The sequence below is a fragment of the Homalodisca vitripennis genome, chromosome 6, assembly GCF_021130785.1.
Source record: "Homalodisca vitripennis isolate AUS2020 chromosome 6, UT_GWSS_2.1, whole genome shotgun sequence".
Classification (NCBI taxonomy): Eukaryota; Metazoa; Arthropoda; class Insecta; order Hemiptera; family Cicadellidae; genus Homalodisca; species Homalodisca vitripennis.
Window position 1 is genome coordinate 150,977,196 of NC_060212.1, and position 22,480 is coordinate 150,999,675.

A 22,480-nucleotide genomic window follows, 5' to 3' on the forward strand; every position below is an offset into this window, starting at 1 on the left:
AAATACAACTTTTAAAGGGGGTATTAGTTTCCTATTTTTTTATATTAATTAATTAAAGAGTTATATACAACTGAGGGTTATAATATGTTTTGTTACTTAGAAACATATATGAATTGCACAAAAAGGGTTATTGCATTATTTAATGCTACAACATTTTTCATTAATGTGGTTATATTTTGTCATAACTATTGTGCCTATGGCCGCAAATAATTTGGAGTATTTAAAAGTTGGCGCGTGTTGTATTTTGTTACAAGCGAATCACGAGAGAGAGCTGTTACGTATGTAAAAAAACTACACCGCAACAGCTGTTTGAGACAACCGCTTGTGATTGGTTGATGCTTAAGCTCCTAATGCCAACCCAACTGGGAGAATGGAAGTGGAACTGCATCTATCTTCAATTTGTAGACTTTGTGCTGATAATAATCCAAATGGAGTACTTCTGTTCGACGAAGGTTCACCAGACAGAGACCTTAGATCTTTCATCAATACATACCTACCATTCAAGGTAATTTAAATTTAAGAATCGGTTAAGTGTACAACTTGACTTCCTGTCAAATGAGAGGACAAAATGGTGGCTTCACTGATTATCGTTGCACCTCTGTCTTCCAGACTACACTAATCAACTATCTTCTTCTTTCAATATATTTTTCAGTAGATTTATTTAGAAAGTCAACTTACCAAAATTCAATGAAACAGTTTTTAAATTTACAATTGTATGGAGTTTAAAGTATGCTCGCTATGGTCTCCAGAGAATCGATTGGGTGTTAACCAAGTAATGTCTTCCCATAGTGCAATTGATTCAAAGAAGACGGCCATAACATCTGTTTACCCCGGGAATATTCAAATTACAAAATGTCAAGACGTAAGAAATTTGGTAATAAGCAGGCTACTCTGGGTATTTTTAGACTATCAAATAAACCCTAATTTAGGCTTGATGTTTACCTTTGTTCAGTCTTTGGTTTAGAAACTGATGATTTTATAAAATTATTTGCTGGTAAATATTTTTTCAAACTTACCAAAAATCAAGCAGACCAACCTAACAATAATGAAATCAAGATAGCTTCTCTTACTTCAGCCTGTAACTATACAATGACCTCCCCGAAAATATGTTAAACTTGTTTTCTAAAGTTTAGACAAAAGTTAAGAGGTTTTTTTTTCATAGTAGGTAATATAAAATATCAGAAAAAATATTTAATATACATATTAACGATGCAGTAGACGAAATATGTTTGTAGATGTGATTAGTTTTAACCCTGGAAGTGTCGGTCAACCCATTTGGTGTTGATGAGGTCACTTCTAAAGTGCAATCAAGACTAACGGGGTCAATTCGTAATATACCGATAAAATGCCTATTACTGGTCACAGACCTTTAAATTGTATATCAATCTATTGCTTATGAGTTGCTTTTAATGTTTAGTGGTCTTTTATTATCTTTTGTGCTGTATCTAGATGGCAACCAGCTTAACTTTATCGAGGTCATTATGCTCAATCGTATCTGTGTAGTGGAGATTGCCGGTTGTAAACAAATCATTTCTTGTTTGTTCGGGAGTGGGTATACGTGATTTGTGTCCAGTTTAAATATAATTAGTTTCATTTTAAAACTAGTAATGGCTGATACACTACAAGAAGACTCTGAAAGGAGCCAAAAAGCAGCATGTACTGCCAGAAGAAGCAAGTGACTCAGAGTGAGAAAACCAAAAACCTAGTGTAAATAGTGTAAATATATTTTGTTTTTTTTTCTTCAATTCTAAAATGTTAAAAACTCTTTTATATATTGCTCTATATCATCAAACATAAAAAAAGTTAAGAAACATGTTGAATATTTGTTTGATAGTACTTATTTCATTGTGTTGCCTAGCAACTTGAAAAATGGCAAATTTGCACTTTTCTGTATAAAAACATAATTCATTGTTATCACTTTTTTAATTTTTTTAACCAATAAAACTATATATTTTTGTGTTTATAACTAAATTTGCTACAATTTGGCTATCCTACATGTTCTATTCATCTTAAATTTTTGTAAGATGAGGATAGTTTTATGTAGCATAATTTTTTCACACATAAAATTATAGTCACGATACATGGCATAATTTTTTAATTTTTAAAAATTTCCTATTAAAACTTATTTAGTTTTATTCTCTGTTTTATAACAAAGACATTGATGTAGGTATAACACTTAATACTTGAATTAAAAAAATATTTTTTAATGAATTTTACCGTGAGAGCCTGCAAATTGCATGAAAAGTGCCGACATTTCAGAAATTCTGATAGACACTTCCAGGGTTAAGCGCTGTAATTCATTTTAGCTGTAGAATTTTAATGTTATTATACATTAATAGTATTTATTACTTAGTGTAGTTAGACTTTAAGTATTCTTGTGGTATTATGACCAAAGTTGATCTAAAAAACAACAGTTGTACGAAAATAGGGTAGGGTACGATAAGCGGACCCGGTTTTTTATATTGAAGAATGTAGTAATCTATACCTAATATTCGCATCTCAAATCCTAGACTATAAATCGATATAAAAGTATCTAGGCCTAGCACTCAACAACAATCATATGTTTTAAATTCAAATATGAATTTAATATTTACAGTGATCAAACAAATTATTATAATCAAAATTAGGAAAACTGAAGACGACCATATTTGCTCCTCTCACAGTTACAGTTGTTTCTTTCCCACAAATTTCACATAATGGGTTTTTCAGTACGAGTCCATTATGTTGAAGTCACGTAAAACATGTCTTATCATCTTTCACCAGCAATGTCGTGTTGTTTTCTAAAATTGACCGCCATTTTTAATAATCAAATGTTACTTATGTAAAATTGAAATATTACCTTGCGTGTGTTATTTGAAAGTGTTTACAGCTGTTGTAGTAGATTATTTAAGTTAATTATTTTAAAAAATTAATCAGTATCAATTGATTATATCGATGGTTATGATTAAATAATATCGTTTGCTAATTTCGATATATATAAAAAACCGGGACTGCTTATCATACCCTACCCCGAAAATACGTTTGGAAAATAAAGGTATTTTATTATTAGCCTACGAAATTGCGCGCAAAACCGCAGGTAAGCTAGTATGATGTCTATATTCTTAATCAACTTTTTTTGTAATCAATTTAATAGGAAATACAATTTAAATGGAAAATAAAAATACTTTTCCTTTATTCTAAATTTTCTGATATTTGGACATTAGCAAACTATTTTTTGAAAGTTTTGGACAAGTCCACATTAAGGAACGTTTGTTTTTTCTGCATTTTGTGTTAATGGCCATTTTAATACCACAATAGGATTAATAATACAAAAATAAATTTTAGAATATTAAATAAAGAGAAAGTAAAAATGGGCAAAATAAAGAATTTAACAAATAAACCAACTGAGAAAAATCGGACATGTAGTTCACTTCCATTTTCACGATTTCAGTATAAGATATGCCTAAATAGGATATAATTGGTTACAGTTGATAAAAAGATAATTTTTTGACAGGAAATGGTCTAAAAGTTGTAAGAAACTAACCTAACAAAATCCAAAAGTAACCATTTGATTATTTATAATCCAACATAAATTTAGCTTAAGAAATATTTAACAATACCTATTACAAAGTAATTACTTCATGTATTTAAATTTTTAACACCATAAGCATTTCAAAACCATTTGAAATAAAAATAACTCATTGCACTACATTTGAAAACAACATACACATGTATCTATTTATTTATTTTCAGTGGTAATACATAATTTTACAAATATTAAGATAGGCTGAGCAGTCAACAAATATTCTAAGAGGAAAGCCAATAAGCAGATAGATCAAGTGGTTCGTTGTTTGGGGGTACCTAATAGCAGGGGCGTATCGGTGGTGGGGGAGAGACGAACGGGTCCGGTCCCCCAAGAGCATTTTATCTCAAAGTTCAATTCCCTATTAGATTAATTTGGTTTAGTATTAGTTTGGTATTAGATTATCAATTATAATAAAATATTTAAATTCAAACTTTATAGCTATTTTAATTTATGAAATACACAACACTGCACATATAATTCCATTTAGTTCAAAACGCTAAATATATCACCCTCACGCAGCAACAACAAAAGTGAGGTTAGTTCTTACTATCTTTACTATTCTGCTAAACGAGTGCAAGTACTTTGTACCAGGAACAGTAAACATGTAAACTATCTGTATTGTAGAAGTAACCTATAGACAATAGACAAACTTCTTTATTAGCATATTCATCAAGAACAGTAATAGAGTCAGAAATTAGATAAACTTGTTTTGGAAAAATAATTTTTGAGTTCGATGATGCATCACATTTGAGAGCGATTGTTGAGTTCCAGTTGAGGCCTCCAGTCTTGGTTCAAGAATTCGTCAATGGTGTAGAAAGGCTGTCCAACATAGCAAGTCATGGAGTGCTTTTTTAAAAGCGTTACTCTGAAGCTCTCTTAATGGTTGTGGTAGATGGTTCCATAGCTTTCGCCCAATGTAGGTTGGTTTCTCCCCGAAAAGTGCTGTGCGGTGTACGGGTAGAGTGTAGCTTGTTGCATAACGTGTGTTGTAGTGATGGAGGTCCTTTCCAGTTTTGAGATTCTTCTGGTGTGCATACATGATAACTTCTTGGATGTATAGCGCAGTAACAGTTATTATCTGGAGTGTCCTGGAAGGCAAGTCTGCAGCTCTACCTTGGTTCTAAGTCAGCCAAAACTCGGATGGCTTTTTTCTGTAGGGTAAGAACTCTATTAAGGTTTCCAACTGAGAAGCCACCCCAAACCGCAAGTCCATACCTCATGTGAGTTTCTACTAATGAGTAGTAAGCTGTTTTGGCTGATTCCAAGTTGCTGATCCATTTAATGCGTCGAACCTGTAACCTGTACTGGTACTTTCAGTTTTCAATGACTTGTACTCTTAGGATGATGAGTACCTGGTACAAAGTATATTTCGGAGTAGTTCTGATATGATCAGTTGTCACAGTAGTGAGCATGTTGCCAAGCTCTGAGCAGTTCTGAACTGTGTTAGTTTGTTGTCAATCGTTGTCACTACGAGGCAAAACCGCCCTGGGCAGTGTAACGATTTGTGCATTAAAACAAACAAAACTTGCTCAATTTAATCTGTATTAAATATTGTAACATTTTCAATAGTGGTTCACAAAATTACATCCTCAATGACTAAGAGCTCCATGACGTGAGCAATATCGAATTTTAAGGATCACCGAGTCAAGATTAAAAGTTAAGATTGTAATTTGATAACAACTTTATTACCATGCTATTCTAAGATTTTGAAAAATTACATACTCAATTACAATATTCTAGCATATATTTCGTATAAACATTTAATCATTATCGAATCACAAGTTATGAATGTGCAGTTTGGTTGAAAAGCGGCAAAACTCGGTATTTTTCTCATTGTCATTGATATATTATGAAAGTTATTGATAGTAAACAGTTTTATATGTAGAAACACAGAAATGAACAAGCTAAATTTTAATAATTCCTGCCATTGGAGCCCTTGTGATCTAAGAGTAGGCATCAAGATTTAGCCTTGGTCTTGATCTGTGATTTAAACTTAACTATTTTGTTAATGTCACGATTAAATTTTGTTTTAGTTAAGGAAAGCATGACGTCATTAAAAAAATTGATTTTTCATTTTACAATTTTTTCTTGATTTTTATTATTAATACTTTTACAACATTATATGGCACAAGTTGATTTTTTCCATTTTTGATTCTTATAATCAAATTTAACTTTTTTTAATACAAAAAAGTTAATATAACTTTTGAAATATTGAGTTTTTTGCTCTATATTTTTAATGAATTACTGATCTTTACTCCCTTTAGCATTATTATTTATATATATATATATATATATATAATATATATATATATATATATACTATATATATAATATTAGGTTAAATGAGACGACGGACTCCCCCTTAAATACACTTCATATAAACTGAATTTCTTGCAGAAGATTTTAATTATCCCAGTACAAGCTTTACTGGGTGATTGGTGGTAGAGTGATTTTACTGCAAACTTTATACACTCTGACCCTCCACTTTGCCTTCCTTTTATTAGTTCAAAAGTACAAAAAAATAACCATTTTTAAGGACCTAAAGTCCGTAACCCTAGTGGTGGGGTAACAGGGAGAATGGAGGCTCAAAAGTCCCTTTATTTTCTGATTTTTCACACCTATATCTCAGTACACATATATAGTCCTACAGAAAATTTACATATATACAAAATTAAAAGCTGAGATAATTTGCTACATCTTTTATCCTTGTAACATCTTTGTTTATCTGTGTTTGTTTGTGAAATAGAAGCTCTATAAAACCAGTAGTTTGTAGAAAAAATCCTTTTTCACAACACGTTTTGCCAAGCTTTCTGTCTGTAGCGCTATTATTGACCCCAGAAAATGTGTTAATGAAAAAGTTGTAGATCATCAAATATCTTTTAACTTGGGATTTTGGTTTATCATTTTTGTAAAAATAGGAAACAGAATATGGAAGAGTGGAAAGTTTTTTCAATATGGTGAAGAAGATTGTGTGGTGTTGGAACATTGGGAAAGAATCAAAAGTATTGATGTATAAAATCTTATTTCCAACCAATTTTATTATATGGAGCAGAGACGTGGACGTGGACTAAAAAATGATTTAAGCAGATTTGCAAGCTGCAGAAATGAGATTTTTTAAGAGGGATAGAGAAGACTACAAGAAGAGATAGAATAAGGAACGAAATAACCAGAGAAAGATTGAAGGTAGTTTGACTGCAAAGAGACAATAGGAAGGAAGAAGAATACAGTGGATGGGGCATGTGAAGAGGATGGGAGATAATAGAATGCCTAGAATAGCACTGGAGAAGGAGTAAGAAGACCAAGAGGAAGACCGAGAGGAAGATGGGGGAGGACCAAGTGTGGAAAGACATAGAGAGAAGGGACTACAGAAAATACAGGTGGAGGAAGAGGAGACCTGGAATGATAGACAAAAGTGGAGGAGGCTGTGTAAGACGACCCGTGATAACGGAAACGTCTGATGATGATGATGATTTTGTAAAAATGTAAAACAAGCTAAAGCTAGCGAGGTCTTAAGCTTTTTACTGGAATAAACTATTTTTGGTTGGATCCCAGTACATAGCAAAAATGTTTTTTCTGTACAACTTCAACTCGTTATACGTGATAGTACTGTACTCTTCATTCATGACCAGAAAGTTTAGAGAAGAAGGAAGGGGGTAGAACTGGGATTGGCAGTGTCAGGAGAGAAGAAAAACAGACACTAAGGGTAAATTTTTTAATAAAAAATATTTTTTATTCCAATCTGTCTCTTATTTTCATTGCATAGTTAATTCAATGTTTACAACAAGTCACAACTTGTGACATGATAAAATGAAAGGAGAAATTCGTGTTAAAATTACTTAGAGGTATTCACATTTGGGTTAATACCTATATTCTGTACTTGGTTCTGAAATCTTCTACGATTCCATCTAGGTAATGTAGGCATCTTCAACTTTTTCAGAGACGAGAAGAGATGGTAGTATGGGGTTTCTTTGTCATCTTCATCATCCCCTTCTTCTGCAATAGGTCTGAGTTTTGTGTAGGTACCCACTGAAATTGCTGCAGGCAGTATAACAAACCATTGAGGGCCTTCTGGCAACTGTAGCGAGGAGTGCTTCAATTGCAGAATATTAGATTCAAAATCTTATCCGGGGCTACTGAATATATTCTAATAAGGATGAAACTGTCTATTGTGTTCCGTTGCCACCCCCCATTTTTTTTCTGTGTAATCTGACGTTGCCACTGCTGTATCTGAAATTAGCACTAATATCTATTATGTTTGGCTAATCCTCAGATGGTTTGTAGTTGTAAGATAATCGGACCTCACTTACTCTATGAATTTATTATAATGTTATTTTGTTGTGGGATTTTTATTTCCTTAGAGTATTGTGCACCATCATGATAAAAACCAGGACAATCCTGGTTTCCAAGTAGTTAGTCACCCCTAGTCACACATTATGAATTTTAAGGGAATATTTTTTCTATTTTTTATTACATGGATATGCTGAAATAAAAAATTGAATTTGTGGGAATATGTGCTATTTTACTTTCATATGCTCATGGCTTACAATTTAAAATTTTGTCTCAATATGAGCCTGTAAGCATTTTTGAATGTTTTTCTGAAACATTTTCGATTGTTTTTTTTACAGTTATGCAGAGCTGAATGAAAATAAAGTGTGTTATGATAAGTTCTACTACTTGGCTTCTAAAAAGCTGTAGTCTTACAATTTTGTTGTTTGAGTACCTAGTCATGTTTGAAATTTTAGGATATATTTTTAACTAGCTATTAAACACTTAAAATAACCCAAATAAAAATAAAGCTGATAGAATTATGTTTCTCATTGACTTTCAAATTCCTTGTGTTCCAAATGGTGAAAAGCTTTCTTCCTGTATGGACTGTGTGTATTTTAAAAATGTTTAGGGTAATTAATTGACCATTTCATGGTAACATTAATGAAATGAAAAGTTAATATAATTTTTTATTTATCCATATTCTAATTTGCATACTTTTGAAACATAGGATTCAGAACGCTTATGTAAAGGTCCCCTTTGCGTATTAAAACATGAATTACTGGAACTATTTAATCTCAACTGAAGTAGTTTATTAGTTCTATATGGAACAAGAAGTACCTGTAATTTTTTACTTACTGTTTTGGTGCTTTCCAAAATAAAAATCTACAAAACCAGTGTTTTTTTTAAAGTGTTATAGAATATGCATCTATGTAAGATGAACATGAATAAATTACACTATGGAAACAACAGATTTCTTTCTCTATTTTTGATTGAAACATATTTATTGAGTAACAAATCATCAGTTCTCTCTCTCTCTCTCTCTCTCTCTCTCTCTCTCTCTCTCTCTCTCTCTCCCTCTCATCTTCGCTCTCTCTCTCTCTCATCTCTCTCTCTCTCCTCTCTCTCGTCTCTCTCTCTCCTCTCACCTCTCTCTCTCTCTCTCTTCTCTCTCTCCTCTCTCTCTCTCTCTCTCCTCCTCTCTCTCTCTCTCTCTCTCTCTCTCCTCTCTCTCTCCTCTCTCTCACCTCACTCTCTCTCCTCTCTCTCTCTCTCTCTCGTCTCTCTCTCTCTCTCTCTCTCTCTCTCTCTCTCTCTCTCTCTCTCACTCTCTCTCTCTCTCTCTCTCTCCCTCTCTCTCTCTCTCTCTCTCTCTCTCTCTCTCTCTCTCTCTCACTCCTCTCTCTCTCTCTCACATCTCTCTCTCTCTCTCTCTCTCTCTCTCCTCTCTCTCTCTCATCCTCTCTCTCTCTCCCTCTCTCCTCTCTCTCTCCTCTCTCTCTCACTCTCTCTCTCTCTCTCTCTCGCCCCCCTCCCCCCTCCCCCTCCCCCCGTTTAGCATTTTACAGTATGTATATTAAAGATCATAAAAATAAATACCCTGTTTTTTGCTCCTAAAAAAGTAAATTTCCCTAACAAAAGGTTTATTTAATAACTTCTAAAATTATATTCTATTAAAATATATAATTTCTTAAAACATAATTACTAAAAACATATTACTTTTCAAAGCTATAACTCATGTACATATAGGTCTCCTGTAAAAAATACACATTCTTATCTGCAGCCTTTTTATTTGTTTCTGGTTACAAAATGGCTAAATTTTCTACTTTAAATGCCTTTAATATCCCCGTTGGAGTGAATTTTCTTACATTTTTCCTTTAGGAAGTTATCTTGAAGTGCTCTGACTCTAAAATTTAAAAAATATTCCAACCACAACAGATAGCAAAGTTTTGACATTATTGTATTCCTTATTTGATATTAGGCAATTTGAAACAATCTCTGTAGTGAAATTTGCGAAAGTCAAAATAGCTAAAGTGTTTCCTCAACATAGAATGAACATCTATCTTTCATAACATATGAATGAATGAATGAATTGATTTTTTATTTCCCAAATATATGTACAATATTACAATTCAAACTGTACAATTAACTTCTAAATTTTTATTATTTACCGAACGGAGTTTGAAATGAGAACAAGGAATAAACATCAAAGAAATAATCATCGTAGAATAAACATCATAAAAATAACATCATGTATAAAACATTGTCCTCGGGAAATGAGCCTGCATGGGCTATTATGCCTGTGCGCAGACTCGAGTTGCTCACGCCTGAAGAAATAACGGACTGGATATAAATAAAAAAATGAATATAAAATATAATACAAAATAATACACAATTATATACCACATACATACACATACATAATACACACACATACATATATACATATACATGCATACACATACATACGTGAATATGGAATGAATATATTAAAAGGAGAAAACCGTATAATTTTAATTTGTACCTGTTTTAAAGCGTTGAATATTATTAATTTTAAAAACATTTACATATTAGCAACAAGGGTAAATAAGCAGGGTCACCTCAGATTATAATGGGGTGGTGATAATGAATGATGATGGGATAGGAATGGTGGCTGTTCACATGTCAACTGTCCGCCCGTAGTTCATAGACAACACTGCCTCGCCCTCCTCAATAGACAATGATGATAACCACTGGTTAACTTTCCTTTTAAAAATAATTGTAGAAATTTCATTGAAAAAACTAAAATTTGGAAACTGTTTACTCATATTTATAAAAAGCACGTGAGCTAGATAGTATGAGTTGGTGTTTGAATAAGATTTAGTTAATTGCAGTCGTAGAATTCCTGTTGATCTAGAATAACGTGTGTTATGGGTGTGTTGAGTTCTTTAAAATAAATCATCTAAATTTTTATACATGTGTATTAAAAGAAATTTTATAAAAAGTTTTCTTATTGTAAACATTTTAGTTTCTTGAAATAAAATGGATGTTGAAAAACTATGACATTTTTAAATAAAAAAAAAAAATGTAACGAATACTGTAACGATATACGTCTCTTAACTGTAGCACCTCTACCTAGGACATTATTCTATTGTTGGTAATATTTTATTTCTCAGTGACAGTATTCTTTAAATTTCCTTCATTTATCTACTTAATTTGTTATAATAGAAACTTTGCTTAGTATTGTTTTTCTGTTACAGGTTCAAAACGATGGCAAGTTGCCTCAGACAATTTGTCCCGGTTGTAACATTCAACTACAGGCAACTGTTCAGTTTTTCGACCTTGTTATTGAAGGTCAGAAGAAAATACGAACAATGTGGAGGGAACAGGTAACTGAAGATTTTAGAGGTTTTGTAAAAACATTTAAGAGTTATGTAGTGAAAAACTTTGAGCTTTATCCCATGAATAACTTCAAACAAAACATTTTTATAAAATTAAGAGAGGCATCTCCTTTTAAAGATATGATCAATATAATGATTGCGCTAGGACACAAACAGAAGAAGAAGAAGAAGACCAGGTAACTAACCAGCTGATATGAGAGACAATGGGGGACAGCCAATCCCTATTTCAAAACATGACACTAACAACTGGACACAATAAAAGAACTGACCAGTTGGTTAGGAGGACAAGAAATCAAGATGAAACCTGCAAAATTCTATTTAAAAGTAACAATCTAATCGCTTCAATCATCCTAAGGTCTAAACCCACACTTTAATCCCCACAATATACATAGTAAAAATAATAAGAACACCTGAACTTAATCTTCATTTTCAACCAGGGTTGGCAAAATCATTTTTAGAAGCAAGACACCTAAGGAGAGGCAGGCTGAACCGGTACTTTTGGAACACAGAACTATCTGCAAAACTGCCAACAAAAAACCAGATATAAAAAACCTTAAAGATTTAAGAATTTTCACTAAAATATTGATAGAGTTAGTAACGAAATTGACAGATTGAACCAACTCGTAAACTTCCTCTCACCAGACATAGAACTCCTCACTGAGCAAAGGCCACAATAATGGTAAAATAAGAGACATTTAGTTAATTGATTATGAGCTTGTGTTAGATATCAGTTGGACCAACTTACTAAAAGGGGGACTTGGCTATTTACAAACACAGCAGAGAAGAAAATGAAATCACCCGGATATCGAAAAGCGTAGCGTTCCTATGGTTTGTGAAGTTTCTGGCATAAAAATAAAGTTAAAAAGCCCTGGGGATTTATGGACACCCTAATAAACGATTGGAGGTAGGCAACCAGGCTCTTGACATCCTCACAGAAGTAAGAGACTCGTACTTTACTCCTTCCCTAGAGACAATTCAAATATAGTTTTGATTGGAGATATCACTATCGATAACCAAATTCGGACAAAGAAAGAATTATTGAGAGAAGTGCTTAATTCATTCAAAATTACCAGGCTTTCACTTCCATCAATGAGGATCACTAACAGCTCATTCTCTTCCATAGGTGCTCCAGCCTGACCTTCACACTGAAATTTTTAGTACAGAAATCGAACCAACCCACTGGACAAATTTGCACCACTAAATTTAATGTGATAAACAAAAATTAATAAACAAATTGATGAACTGAAGCATACTCTTACAAAATTGGTAGCAAGTACTTGTTAGTACATTGCTGAAAATGCTCTTAATACTTTTATAACTACCTTAACAGCATTTCTTGACCTTACTTGTCGATGAAAAAAATGTTTGAACTAACATCACCCTAGTGAAAAGACCGATGTGTGACGCAAAAGCCCAAGATTGAAGAAAATCTTTCTGGAATCTCAAGAAAAGTATATTTTAAAAGGAAATAAAACTGACAGAGAATGTGCTTTTGTCTTTAAAAAAATGATATGATTAAAAAAGAACTTCTTTGCTAACATAGCCAAAGAGACATTAAGGAACAATCAGCCAACTCAAATCAACCACCAGTATGCTCTTCAGCCTGAAATACAGAACATCATGAAATAACAGTATACTTTTACACTTCCAACAACCGAAGAAATAAATAAAGCAATTGACATTTTGAAACTTAAATCTGGATTGGACAGCATCTCTACAAAATTTATAAAATTCTGTAAAAAGAGCTTTATTTTGCCACTCTTGCACATCACCAAACTTTCATTCTAAAATGGTCATTTTCCAGCTAAGTTCAAGATTGCCAAGGACATTGCATTCATAAAAAAGGTAAAAGAGACAGTGCTTCTAACTATAGACCAATATCTCTTATTTCTTCCATATCTAAAATAATGGAAAAAGTTCTGATCAGAGTATTTCATCACATGGACATCAATGGCCATTTAACAACCAGATAGCACAGTTTCAGAGGAGGATTCTCCACCACCACAGCAATAGTTGAAACAACTGAAAACATCATGGACCATTTAGAAAACGGAAGCCATGTTACAGGGGTTTTTCAAGATCTAACTAAAGCTTTCTACTGCCTTAGTGATGACCTGATCTTACTGAAACTCTCTGCACTAGGTATGCGGCATACGGTTTTAAAATGGTTCATATCATACCTAAAGGGACCAGCAGCCAGTTGGTCTAGCTTAAGCATTGTGTATAGATAGAAATTTAACCATCTCAAGATCTGTCTTGTTGCCAGTTACTAGAGGGATACCTGAGGGATCAGTTCTGGAACCTCTTTATTCATTTTATTTACAAATGACTTGCCAAAGTATATTGAACCACATAGCCATTCTGTAATTTATGCAGACGACAAAAGCACTTCTGACAGCAAACAAATCTATTGAAATTTTAGAAATTGAAATATTTATAAGTGTGACTAGCCATAGACTACTGGCACAGTAATAACCTAGTTTTCAATCAATAAAAAAACCAAAATCGTGGGAATAAATAGGACCAAATCTCGTGAGACATATCTTATAATTTTACAACTAAAAATAAGGTTGCAAAAGTGTTTAACCCTCTCCCGCTCGAATTGTTTCCAGGCGCTCACGGTGCTTCTAACCTGAATTAATTCGCTCTGCCGGTCGCGCTCGGTCAAAATACGCAGCGTCTCAACTTACATACGTTCTGTTATTGTAATTATATATATATATTAATTATTTCACTATATATTGAATCAATGAAGTAAATTGTACGAGACCAGGGAGGGGGCACACGGACAGCTGGGCGCCGGGTTGTTTGTTGCGCAGTTACTTGGTGAAGGTCATTGTCTGGCTCGCCGTCACTGCCCCTGCCACTGTGATCACTCCGAACTACATCCTCAATGCCACCAACCACTTCACAAAGCTCTGGGACGTCACTACACTCACTTGAATCGTCGCAATCACTACTAATAACGAGATCGATTTCACTGTCATGAAGTGCACGACTACAACCCGCCATTGTTTCCGCACAACTAATATAAATAGCAAAATAATGGAATAAATCTACTGTAAAAGTAAATTAAATGGTCTCCTGATAGCAAACAACCCGTAGTAGTACAAACTATTGCTACTCGAGAGCAGCACTTATCGGCTCTAGTAGATAAAGCAGTGCGTGCCGATCTGTGCCGTTTAGGCTGCAGTGGCTATGTTGTGGCCGTGCCGATTCATGCCTTGCGAGCGGGAGAGAGTTAAAGTTTGACATTTTTCTTATGAGGCTAAAATCAAGATAAACACCAGTTCTTAAGTTCTGGTATTTGTTGTTTTGTTGGGTGCACCTAAGTTTAACAGTACATAAGTGTATTTTTTCTACAATTTTTATGTTTATTCAAAAGTTTTAATTGTTATATATGGCTAAATTAAGAAAACTTTGGAAACCCTTGTAGTTAAAAAATTTTAACTATTTATTTATTGCTTAACGATTTTTTATTGATTGAATGATAGCATGAAAAAAATATTATGCTAATCTCCTTGATTATTATTAAAGGTTTGATTGACAGCAATTGCTATACAGTAAAAGATTTAAAGTTGTTCAAAATTGTAGCTTTTCATTAAATTGAAATTTGATAGTTTTTAAACATTTTAAAAGTTTGTTGTACCAAAAAAAGAACTGTCTTTTTTGGAGTTTGAATAACTTCAAATCTTCATACTATACTAGTCTAAAGAAATGTGTGCAACAAGATAAATAACTAGCCTATACATTCTTGAGTTTTGAATTATGAAAAGCATAAAGTTTGTGTAAGTTTTAACCCAGCTTAGTCAAATTCAAATCAAAGAGAACTTTATTCATATACATCGAGTACAGAATATGTGTCAATATGTATGTAAAAAATTTATCTAGTTTAAAACATAGATCAAGATAAAAATGTCATGTCCAGTTTAAAAATTCCTCGATGGAGTAAAACGTCCTGTCAGCAAGCCATGCACTGAGATTCCTCTTCAACGCTGACTCTCTTGTTATACTCTTGAGGTGTCTTGGTAGGAGATTGTAAAATTTTGCACCTGCATAAGATGGCTTCTTGGTAGTCATGGTGAGTCGATGAGGTTGTAAGACGAAGTCTGTCACATTGCGGGTTCCATATGAATGAATTTCGCCCAGTCTATTGTTTATTATTCGCATGATCTATGAAAAAAGGGAAGCTATTTGAGCTTGGGATTGTAGCGGCAGGATTGAAATAGCAACTCCTAAGATATTGTAACACTTTTTGTTAAATAAAGTATTGTGACAGTCAACAAAAATCTATTGATAATGTAACTATCAATCAGTCTCTCTTTTACATCTCGGTCAATATGTCTCTCAGGCCATATTTTTACATAAGTTAAACCTTTCCATGTATAAAATTTCCATAAGTCTTTAACAGCACTTGTTAACTTTTACCAGATTAGTCAGCAAAGAAGAGTGGAGAAAGAGATATCGGGGAGTTCACAGTTGCTGCAGATGCCATGCTCTCTGACTGGGTCACTGAACAATGCGACCGAGCACTCCTACAGTCAAGAGGAGTCAGAGACTGCCGTGCCAGAAGGCACTAGTCCTGTGGAGGATCTTATTAACGAGGTGGAGCAACAACTTGGTGTTGAAGGTGAACATTAGCTTATCATAATGTATATAGATTTTGTACAAATTCTTTTTCGATGTTCGATATTCACTTCTCTTAAGATGAATACACTTTGACTTTCAGTAACATTTCTTTTGTGCTTAATTTAAAAAATCAACATCTCTTTCCAGTTTTTGGAGAAAACGGAAGCATGTACAGTTCGGATGACCCATTAGTGTTGAAAGCTGAAGGCCTTGAAAAACCCAGGAAGAAAAGAGGACGGCCTAAGAAAATCCCCCAGACTGATCCTGAAATAATAGCACTGGAGAATTCTATGAGTGGAAACTCGGAAATCTTATCTGAAGATGTTAGGGGAGATGAGAAGAATGTTAAGGATGATGATACTGATGGCAGAAGACGTAGGAAAAGAAAAGTGCCACAAAGGTAAGTTTAACAATTTGATCTTGCTGGTATAGTGTTTACAACTTGTTTGAATACATAATTAATAAAAAGTAATGAAGGCTAATACTAAACATGCAGAAACATATTTTTGTATGTCTGTCAATGCTGCTAATTCTGTATTTGTTAAGTTTTTTAATCAGCCTATAATTGAATATGGGGACAGAGCCCTGAAATAAAAATAATTTTCAGCAATTATTGTACAAGATTTCAATCAAATATGACCAGAGGGTATTAAGTCCTAGAGTGGAATCAGTGACTGGACCAACTAACTGGTTTGAATTCCTTATTATTGAACATCATATTACACAAATTTGGTATGGTATATTGTACTGCTTATTTCTTCATCCATAATTGATAACAAACACATTAGGATACAAAGGGCAGAGCTCTGACATGAAAGAATTTTGAGCTACACTTTTCTATAAGATTTGTTATCAGAGGATATTTACAAAAGTTGACCAATTGAGTTCATGGATAATCCAACTGTCCAAGGTTGGTAAAGGTAAAGATCCAAGGTAAAAATACGATTTCAATTAACTATAGGTGTGGAACTCAATTATGTACAACTATTGGCCCCTATAATGAAAACAACCAAAAAGAGTTCACAGGTGATGTCAATTTTCAACAATAATAAAGAATTTTGATAGCAAAAATCCATTATTAAACTAAAAATTGTGATTTTAGTTCATGGTTAATGAATGAAAGGATAGTAGGATTTCGGACATTTGTCATCTTTATATGTTACAAAAAAGTATAACATATATTTCAAGGATTGAAATCTACCCTCTTCTTGGGATGTAAAAACCCTAATACATTAAAAAGCTTATAAACTAAAGAGTACGACAATGGACTGCCTCTCAAAGTTATATTAATTATTAAGTTATACCTGACTAGTACACGAACATCATGAAGTTCAGAATGATACCATGTGATGTCAGTGCGCAGGAGCCAAGAGGACAACAACATACCACACCAGAACTAACGTACATGAAGCATTGACAAGAAAGATGAACCAGCCAACTATAGACCCATCTCTCTCCTACCTACTACTTCAAAAATTATTGAGAAAATAGTTCTTGCCAGACTACTCACACACCTTCAACAAAATGGCCTCTTGACAGACAAGCAACATGGCTTTACAAAAGGGAAGTCAACAACAACTGCAATTGCTGATCTGGTAGAGTTCATAGTAGAGAACATAGAGTCCGGCAACACCATCTCCAGCGTATACTTAGACCTGAGTAAGGCATTTGATTGCCTTGGTCACGATCTCATTTTGGCTAAATTAAAAAGCCTAAGCATTATAAAAACATCCCTAAAATGGTTCAAAAGCTACCTGAAAGGACGGACCCAAGTAGTAGAGGTGAAGAAAAATGAACATGGGCAAACAAGTACTGTGCGATCAGATCCAATACCAACAAGAAGAGGCGTACCACAAGGATCAGTCTTAGGGCCAGTACTATTTATTTTATTTACAAATGACCTACCAAAGTACATGACACCATACAGTGAAACAATTATGTATGCTGATGACACTGTGCTCGTAATAGCCAGTAATAATAACAAACATTTGGAAATTGACACATACATATCTGTCAACATGGCACAACAATACTGCATGAGTAATGACCTTGTTTTTAATCAAAATAAAACTAAACAGATGTATTTTGGAAGAAATAGAAAGGACTCAACAGCACTCCCTGATCTTCAGAATGTAAACATGCTGAAACACCTAGGTGTAACACTTGATAGTGATTTATCATGGAAAAATCATGTAGACAATCTGTGCAAAAAACTAAGCTCTGCCATATTTGCCATAAAAAGAACCTCAGCAGTCAGTTCACCAGAAGCTTCAAAAATAGCATACCATGCCCTTTTCCAAAGCCACCTACAATATGGAATAGTTGTTTGGGGGGGAACTTCAAATGCCAACCTGCAGCGCCTACTGAAATTGCAAAAGAGGGCTCTCAGAATAATGACTGGTCAAGGCCCAAGAGAAAGTTGTAGAAATACATTCAAGGATTTGAAGATTCTTACAGTTATTTCCATTTACATATTGGAAACTGTTCTCTTTTGTGTTACTAGAGACCTAACAAGGCATAGAGATCTGCATGGACACAACACAAGACATGCAGGCAACTTCCACCTTCCGGCACACAGAACAGCCACCTATGCAAAAAAAAACCATCTTATGCTGGAATCAAGATATATAACACACTGCCTGAAGACTTGAAGACCAACAGCCCACAGAACCTGAAGAAGGAACTCCGGACCTGGCTCCAGGAAAGACCCTTCTACAGCATGGAAGAGTTCTTCAATTGGAGGGACAATGCATGAAGACCCAACTCATGAGGAAGAAGATATTTTTTTGTCTTTAAAACTTGACATGTATTCTAATCTTGATGATTATGAATAAAGAATTTCTGATTTCTGACAATGAACTTAATGTCGGTATTTTTTATGGTATTGCAGCATGTCATCTGCAACAAAGATAACAGGAAGTCAATGGTCGGGACAGGGAGTAATAAAGGGTAACCATCTCCCGCTTAATGTTTTGGTCCTTGACCTCAATGTCATGGTGTTTGTACGAATTTTATTAGTTAAAGTTTGTTTGTTCAAATCTTTGTAGGTTTCCTAGTTAATTCTTTTTTTATACTGGTAGCCAAATTTGCCTGATAATGTCAATAGAAGGTTGAGTTAACAGTTGGTTTACTAATTTTTTTCTCTGAAGCCTCAATAAGTTTGTGTTTGAAAAAAAATCTCTCTGTGTATTATGTTTGCTTCACCATTTCATTTGATAAATTTCAGACCAGCAGTGTTGAGCAATTTTGGACTTTTCCGCTAGAACTCTTTTTTTATTTTCTTTATGTTCTTTAATTCTCACATTTAGTAGTTTTTTGTGTCGCCTGTATATTCCCAATGACAAGTTGAAAATGTTTTACTGTAAACACAGTTTTTTTAATCCTGGTGTGTCATTTTTTGGTCTGGATTTTAAAAGACTGTCTAAGAATGTTTTGGGTTTTAAGAGGCTCTAATAATGTATTTCCTGCCTACTTTTATAATTTTCTCTGGTTTTTTTGCTACAAAATATCATATTAAGGATGTTCCTATCTCTTCACACACATTCAGAAAATGGAGTTTATTGACTTCTACCTTCATGGTTAGACTAATGGAGGGAGAAATGCCATTTATGTGGGAAAAAAATCAATTTAGTTTAGTGTCTCCATGAGGAAAGACAACAAGGTGTCATCCATGTATCTCCACCAGATTCTCAGTTTGAATTAAGTTGGTTGAGTTTGCTTTTTTGATGAAATTCTGCCATAACGATATTTATGGTGATGGGTCATAGAGTAGATCCCTCATTTTGATGGTAAATTTTACCTTCTGGTTTAAAATTATTGTTTTATGTGCATAATTCTAACAGCTCCATGATTATGGGATTGAAGTTTTGCTGTCTTATTTAACGTTCCATAATTGCCTTCTTTTATAACTGAGACAATGAGTTTTAGTGGAACTGGTAAATTAATGAATAGACTTTTAACGTCAAAGGTAACTAAGTTGCCTATTGGTTTTTGGCTGGATACAGAGTTTTTTTGACTTATTGAATGTCCTTAAGAGTTTTTAATAAATGAATCAGGTAAATTTTGTATATATTGTAATGTAGTAACTATAAACCTTATGTTGAACTCGTGCAAGTGTTGCTATGTATTAATTGAGAAATTTAGATGAAACGTTTGGACCAGCCTTGACCAAAGCTAAATGATTGAAAGTTTCATACACCTTCCAACATTGTGTAAAAACCATTTTTTAAGATGTCTCCCAAATTATTTCTACCTGTAATAATTATAAATCCTTGCTTAAGTAATTAACTTAATAATTCCCTCATCTTCTCTTATCCAGTATTAATTATTTTTCAAGGCATTACTAAATTTTGTAAAATTACTTTCCAGACCGATTTATTTTATAGATATATTTCACAGTAAAGGATTAATTCTTACTATTATGATCCGTAACCAGGAGGAAGTGCTTCATAACCATTACTAATTCTTAGTTAAGACTCCTAGTATTAAATAATGTTAGTAGTTAAAATGCTTATAGCCATAAATGTAAATAAATTACAAAAATGGACATTTATACAATGTTTTGTTGTCAGATACAAGGAAGCTGTACAGGGAAAGGAACTTGAGAGGATATTCAGAGAAGAAGGTGTCATTGATGAAGAAGAAGAGAAGGAAGTAATCGTTGAGTTAGTAGATGAACAGTTACCCACAGTTGTCGATACGCCAGCAGAACAAGTTAGTGGTAAGTCTCAAAGAAACTGATAATCACTTTGATCTAAAGTTAGTTCTTTAGAAATAAGATATCTAGTTTACGATATTTTAATACAGATCGATTTAAATAAGATGTCTTCCCTTAACATGATAAGATGCCTATTATGAAAGGAAACTGGATTTTTCTGGACATTTTCCATTGTTCAGAGTTACACTTGTGTTACTGACTTTTTGTATCACTGAATGATGGCAAATGTCCAGAAAAATCCTGTTTCCTTCACAATCCTTCCATCGTCAAAAACAAACTTCAAACAAAGAAATGACTATTATGGTTCATTCATGAAGTGTAGTGTACTATGTGTGTATATGTACTCAAAAGGCAGTCTCCGAAGTAGTGCTGGTTGTGCTGTAGGAGTACGTGTGTAGAACGTCTTTATCATGACTGGCTGAACTGATCATCCAACTTTTATTGGTTCCAAATCTCAGTACCCTAGTGATAGTAGTGTGATCAAGGATACCAAACTACATGGCAAGTACTAAGTATTATTGCCGTGGTACTCCACTGTCTCAATTTTATTAGATCTCTTCAGATAGAAGTACAATTTAGATTTCAGGAGTAAAGTCTGTGACGGTGTTAGACGCTCTGGAAGCGGAGGGTGAATTGGAGTATTAGTATACAAAACACTGTGTTAACATCTCCCACCAACTTTTGGAATTGAGTCATAGAAAGGAACAAAACTGTTGTTGATTACTCATTTTAAAGATCTTAAAAATATCTGTTAGCGGATTTGTTTATCTATGCAAGGTACATTTCCATTCAGTAGTTATCAAATAACAACCATAAAATTAAACTACTTTTTTGTAGCTGTTTCAGAAAGTATGTTGAATTTTGTTTATCAGAAGCACTTGACAAATTTTTTGTAGATTTTACATATTTTTTTCCAGGAGCACTGAACAACAATTACATCTGTATTTTATATAGCAATCGTCAATTTTGTAAATGAAAATATATTGTTAGTGAATTGTTTGCTCACTACAGCCTACTGTTTGCTTGTTACAGAGGTGATCGGACACTTAGAGACTCAGGAAGGCCAGGATCTGGGTGAAGTGATTGTAATCAATAAGATTAAAGCAAGGAGAAAGTATCCCATTAGGAAGAAAATTCGTTTTCAATGTGAAATTTGTGGTAGGGGTTTTCTTCATCATGGAAGATACATGTTTCACAAGTAAGCTAACATATTAGTGATTTGCTTAGTTTAGTTTTCCTAATTTATGAGCAGGTAATTTTGACTGTAGCCAACCCATGCCAAATAAACAAAACGTGTTGTATTATGTTCAGCTTACTCATTTGTCAGATCTTTAAAGTAAGCAGAACTGATAAAATAGAAAGTGGTGCAGAAAAACAGGGAAAGGTTAGATAATTATAAAAAACAATTCAATTTAAAAACATTACTTCTGTTAAATGCTATTTCATGTGCCTTGCACATTCATTAATCGATCTTGAAGATTGGCTTAGAGCAGCACAATGGGATGTTGTGATGTGCTGTTCAATTTATGTCTTGAGTTCAGCTAAATTTGCTGGTCTACTCGGGTGCACAACACTCTCTAGATATCCCCATAAAATGTAGGGTCAAGCTGGTGGTCAAGCCATATTAGCATTCCTTGAAGTTATGTGTTCCCAACAAATATCGTACTTTTGCCACATGCTGTTCGTCAGTATGTGAGTTGGCGCCATCATGTTGAAACTAGGTGTTGTGAACTTCAATATTTGGAGGAGTAAGGTGCCTTGAAGTGAAAAAGGTCTCCAGCATATCAACATAATGCTGTAGAGTGGAGCCATTTGTATCTTGAAAGAAATAGAGGCTATTTACCTCTTGATGTGAGCCTGGCTCACAAAAAAATAACTTACGGACTGTGTAACAAATATTGGTGAAGTTCAAGTTGATTTCTT

The 22,480-nt window shown here is 33.8% G+C and overlaps 1 protein-coding gene across 3 annotated transcripts in view; it reads left to right on the forward strand.

Moving 5' to 3' along the window:
* The first annotated feature begins 348 nt into the window (after positions 1-348).
* LOC124365018 (zinc finger protein 184-like) overlaps positions 349-22,480 on the forward strand; it is a 54,519-nt gene continuing 32,387 nt past the window's right edge. For all 3 annotated transcript variants that reach the window (XM_046820902.1, XM_046820903.1, XM_046820904.1), the window contains exons 1-6: positions 349-505; positions 11,071-11,199; positions 15,643-15,841; positions 15,988-16,240; positions 20,412-20,560; positions 21,590-21,755. In XM_046820902.1, coding sequence (XP_046676858.1) covers positions 371-505; positions 11,071-11,199; positions 15,643-15,841; positions 15,988-16,240; positions 20,412-20,560; positions 21,590-21,755 — 1,031 coding nt within the window. In that variant the 5' untranslated portion in view covers positions 349-370. The remainder of the gene's footprint in view (positions 506-11,070; positions 11,200-15,642; positions 15,842-15,987; positions 16,241-20,411; positions 20,561-21,589; positions 21,756-22,480) is intronic.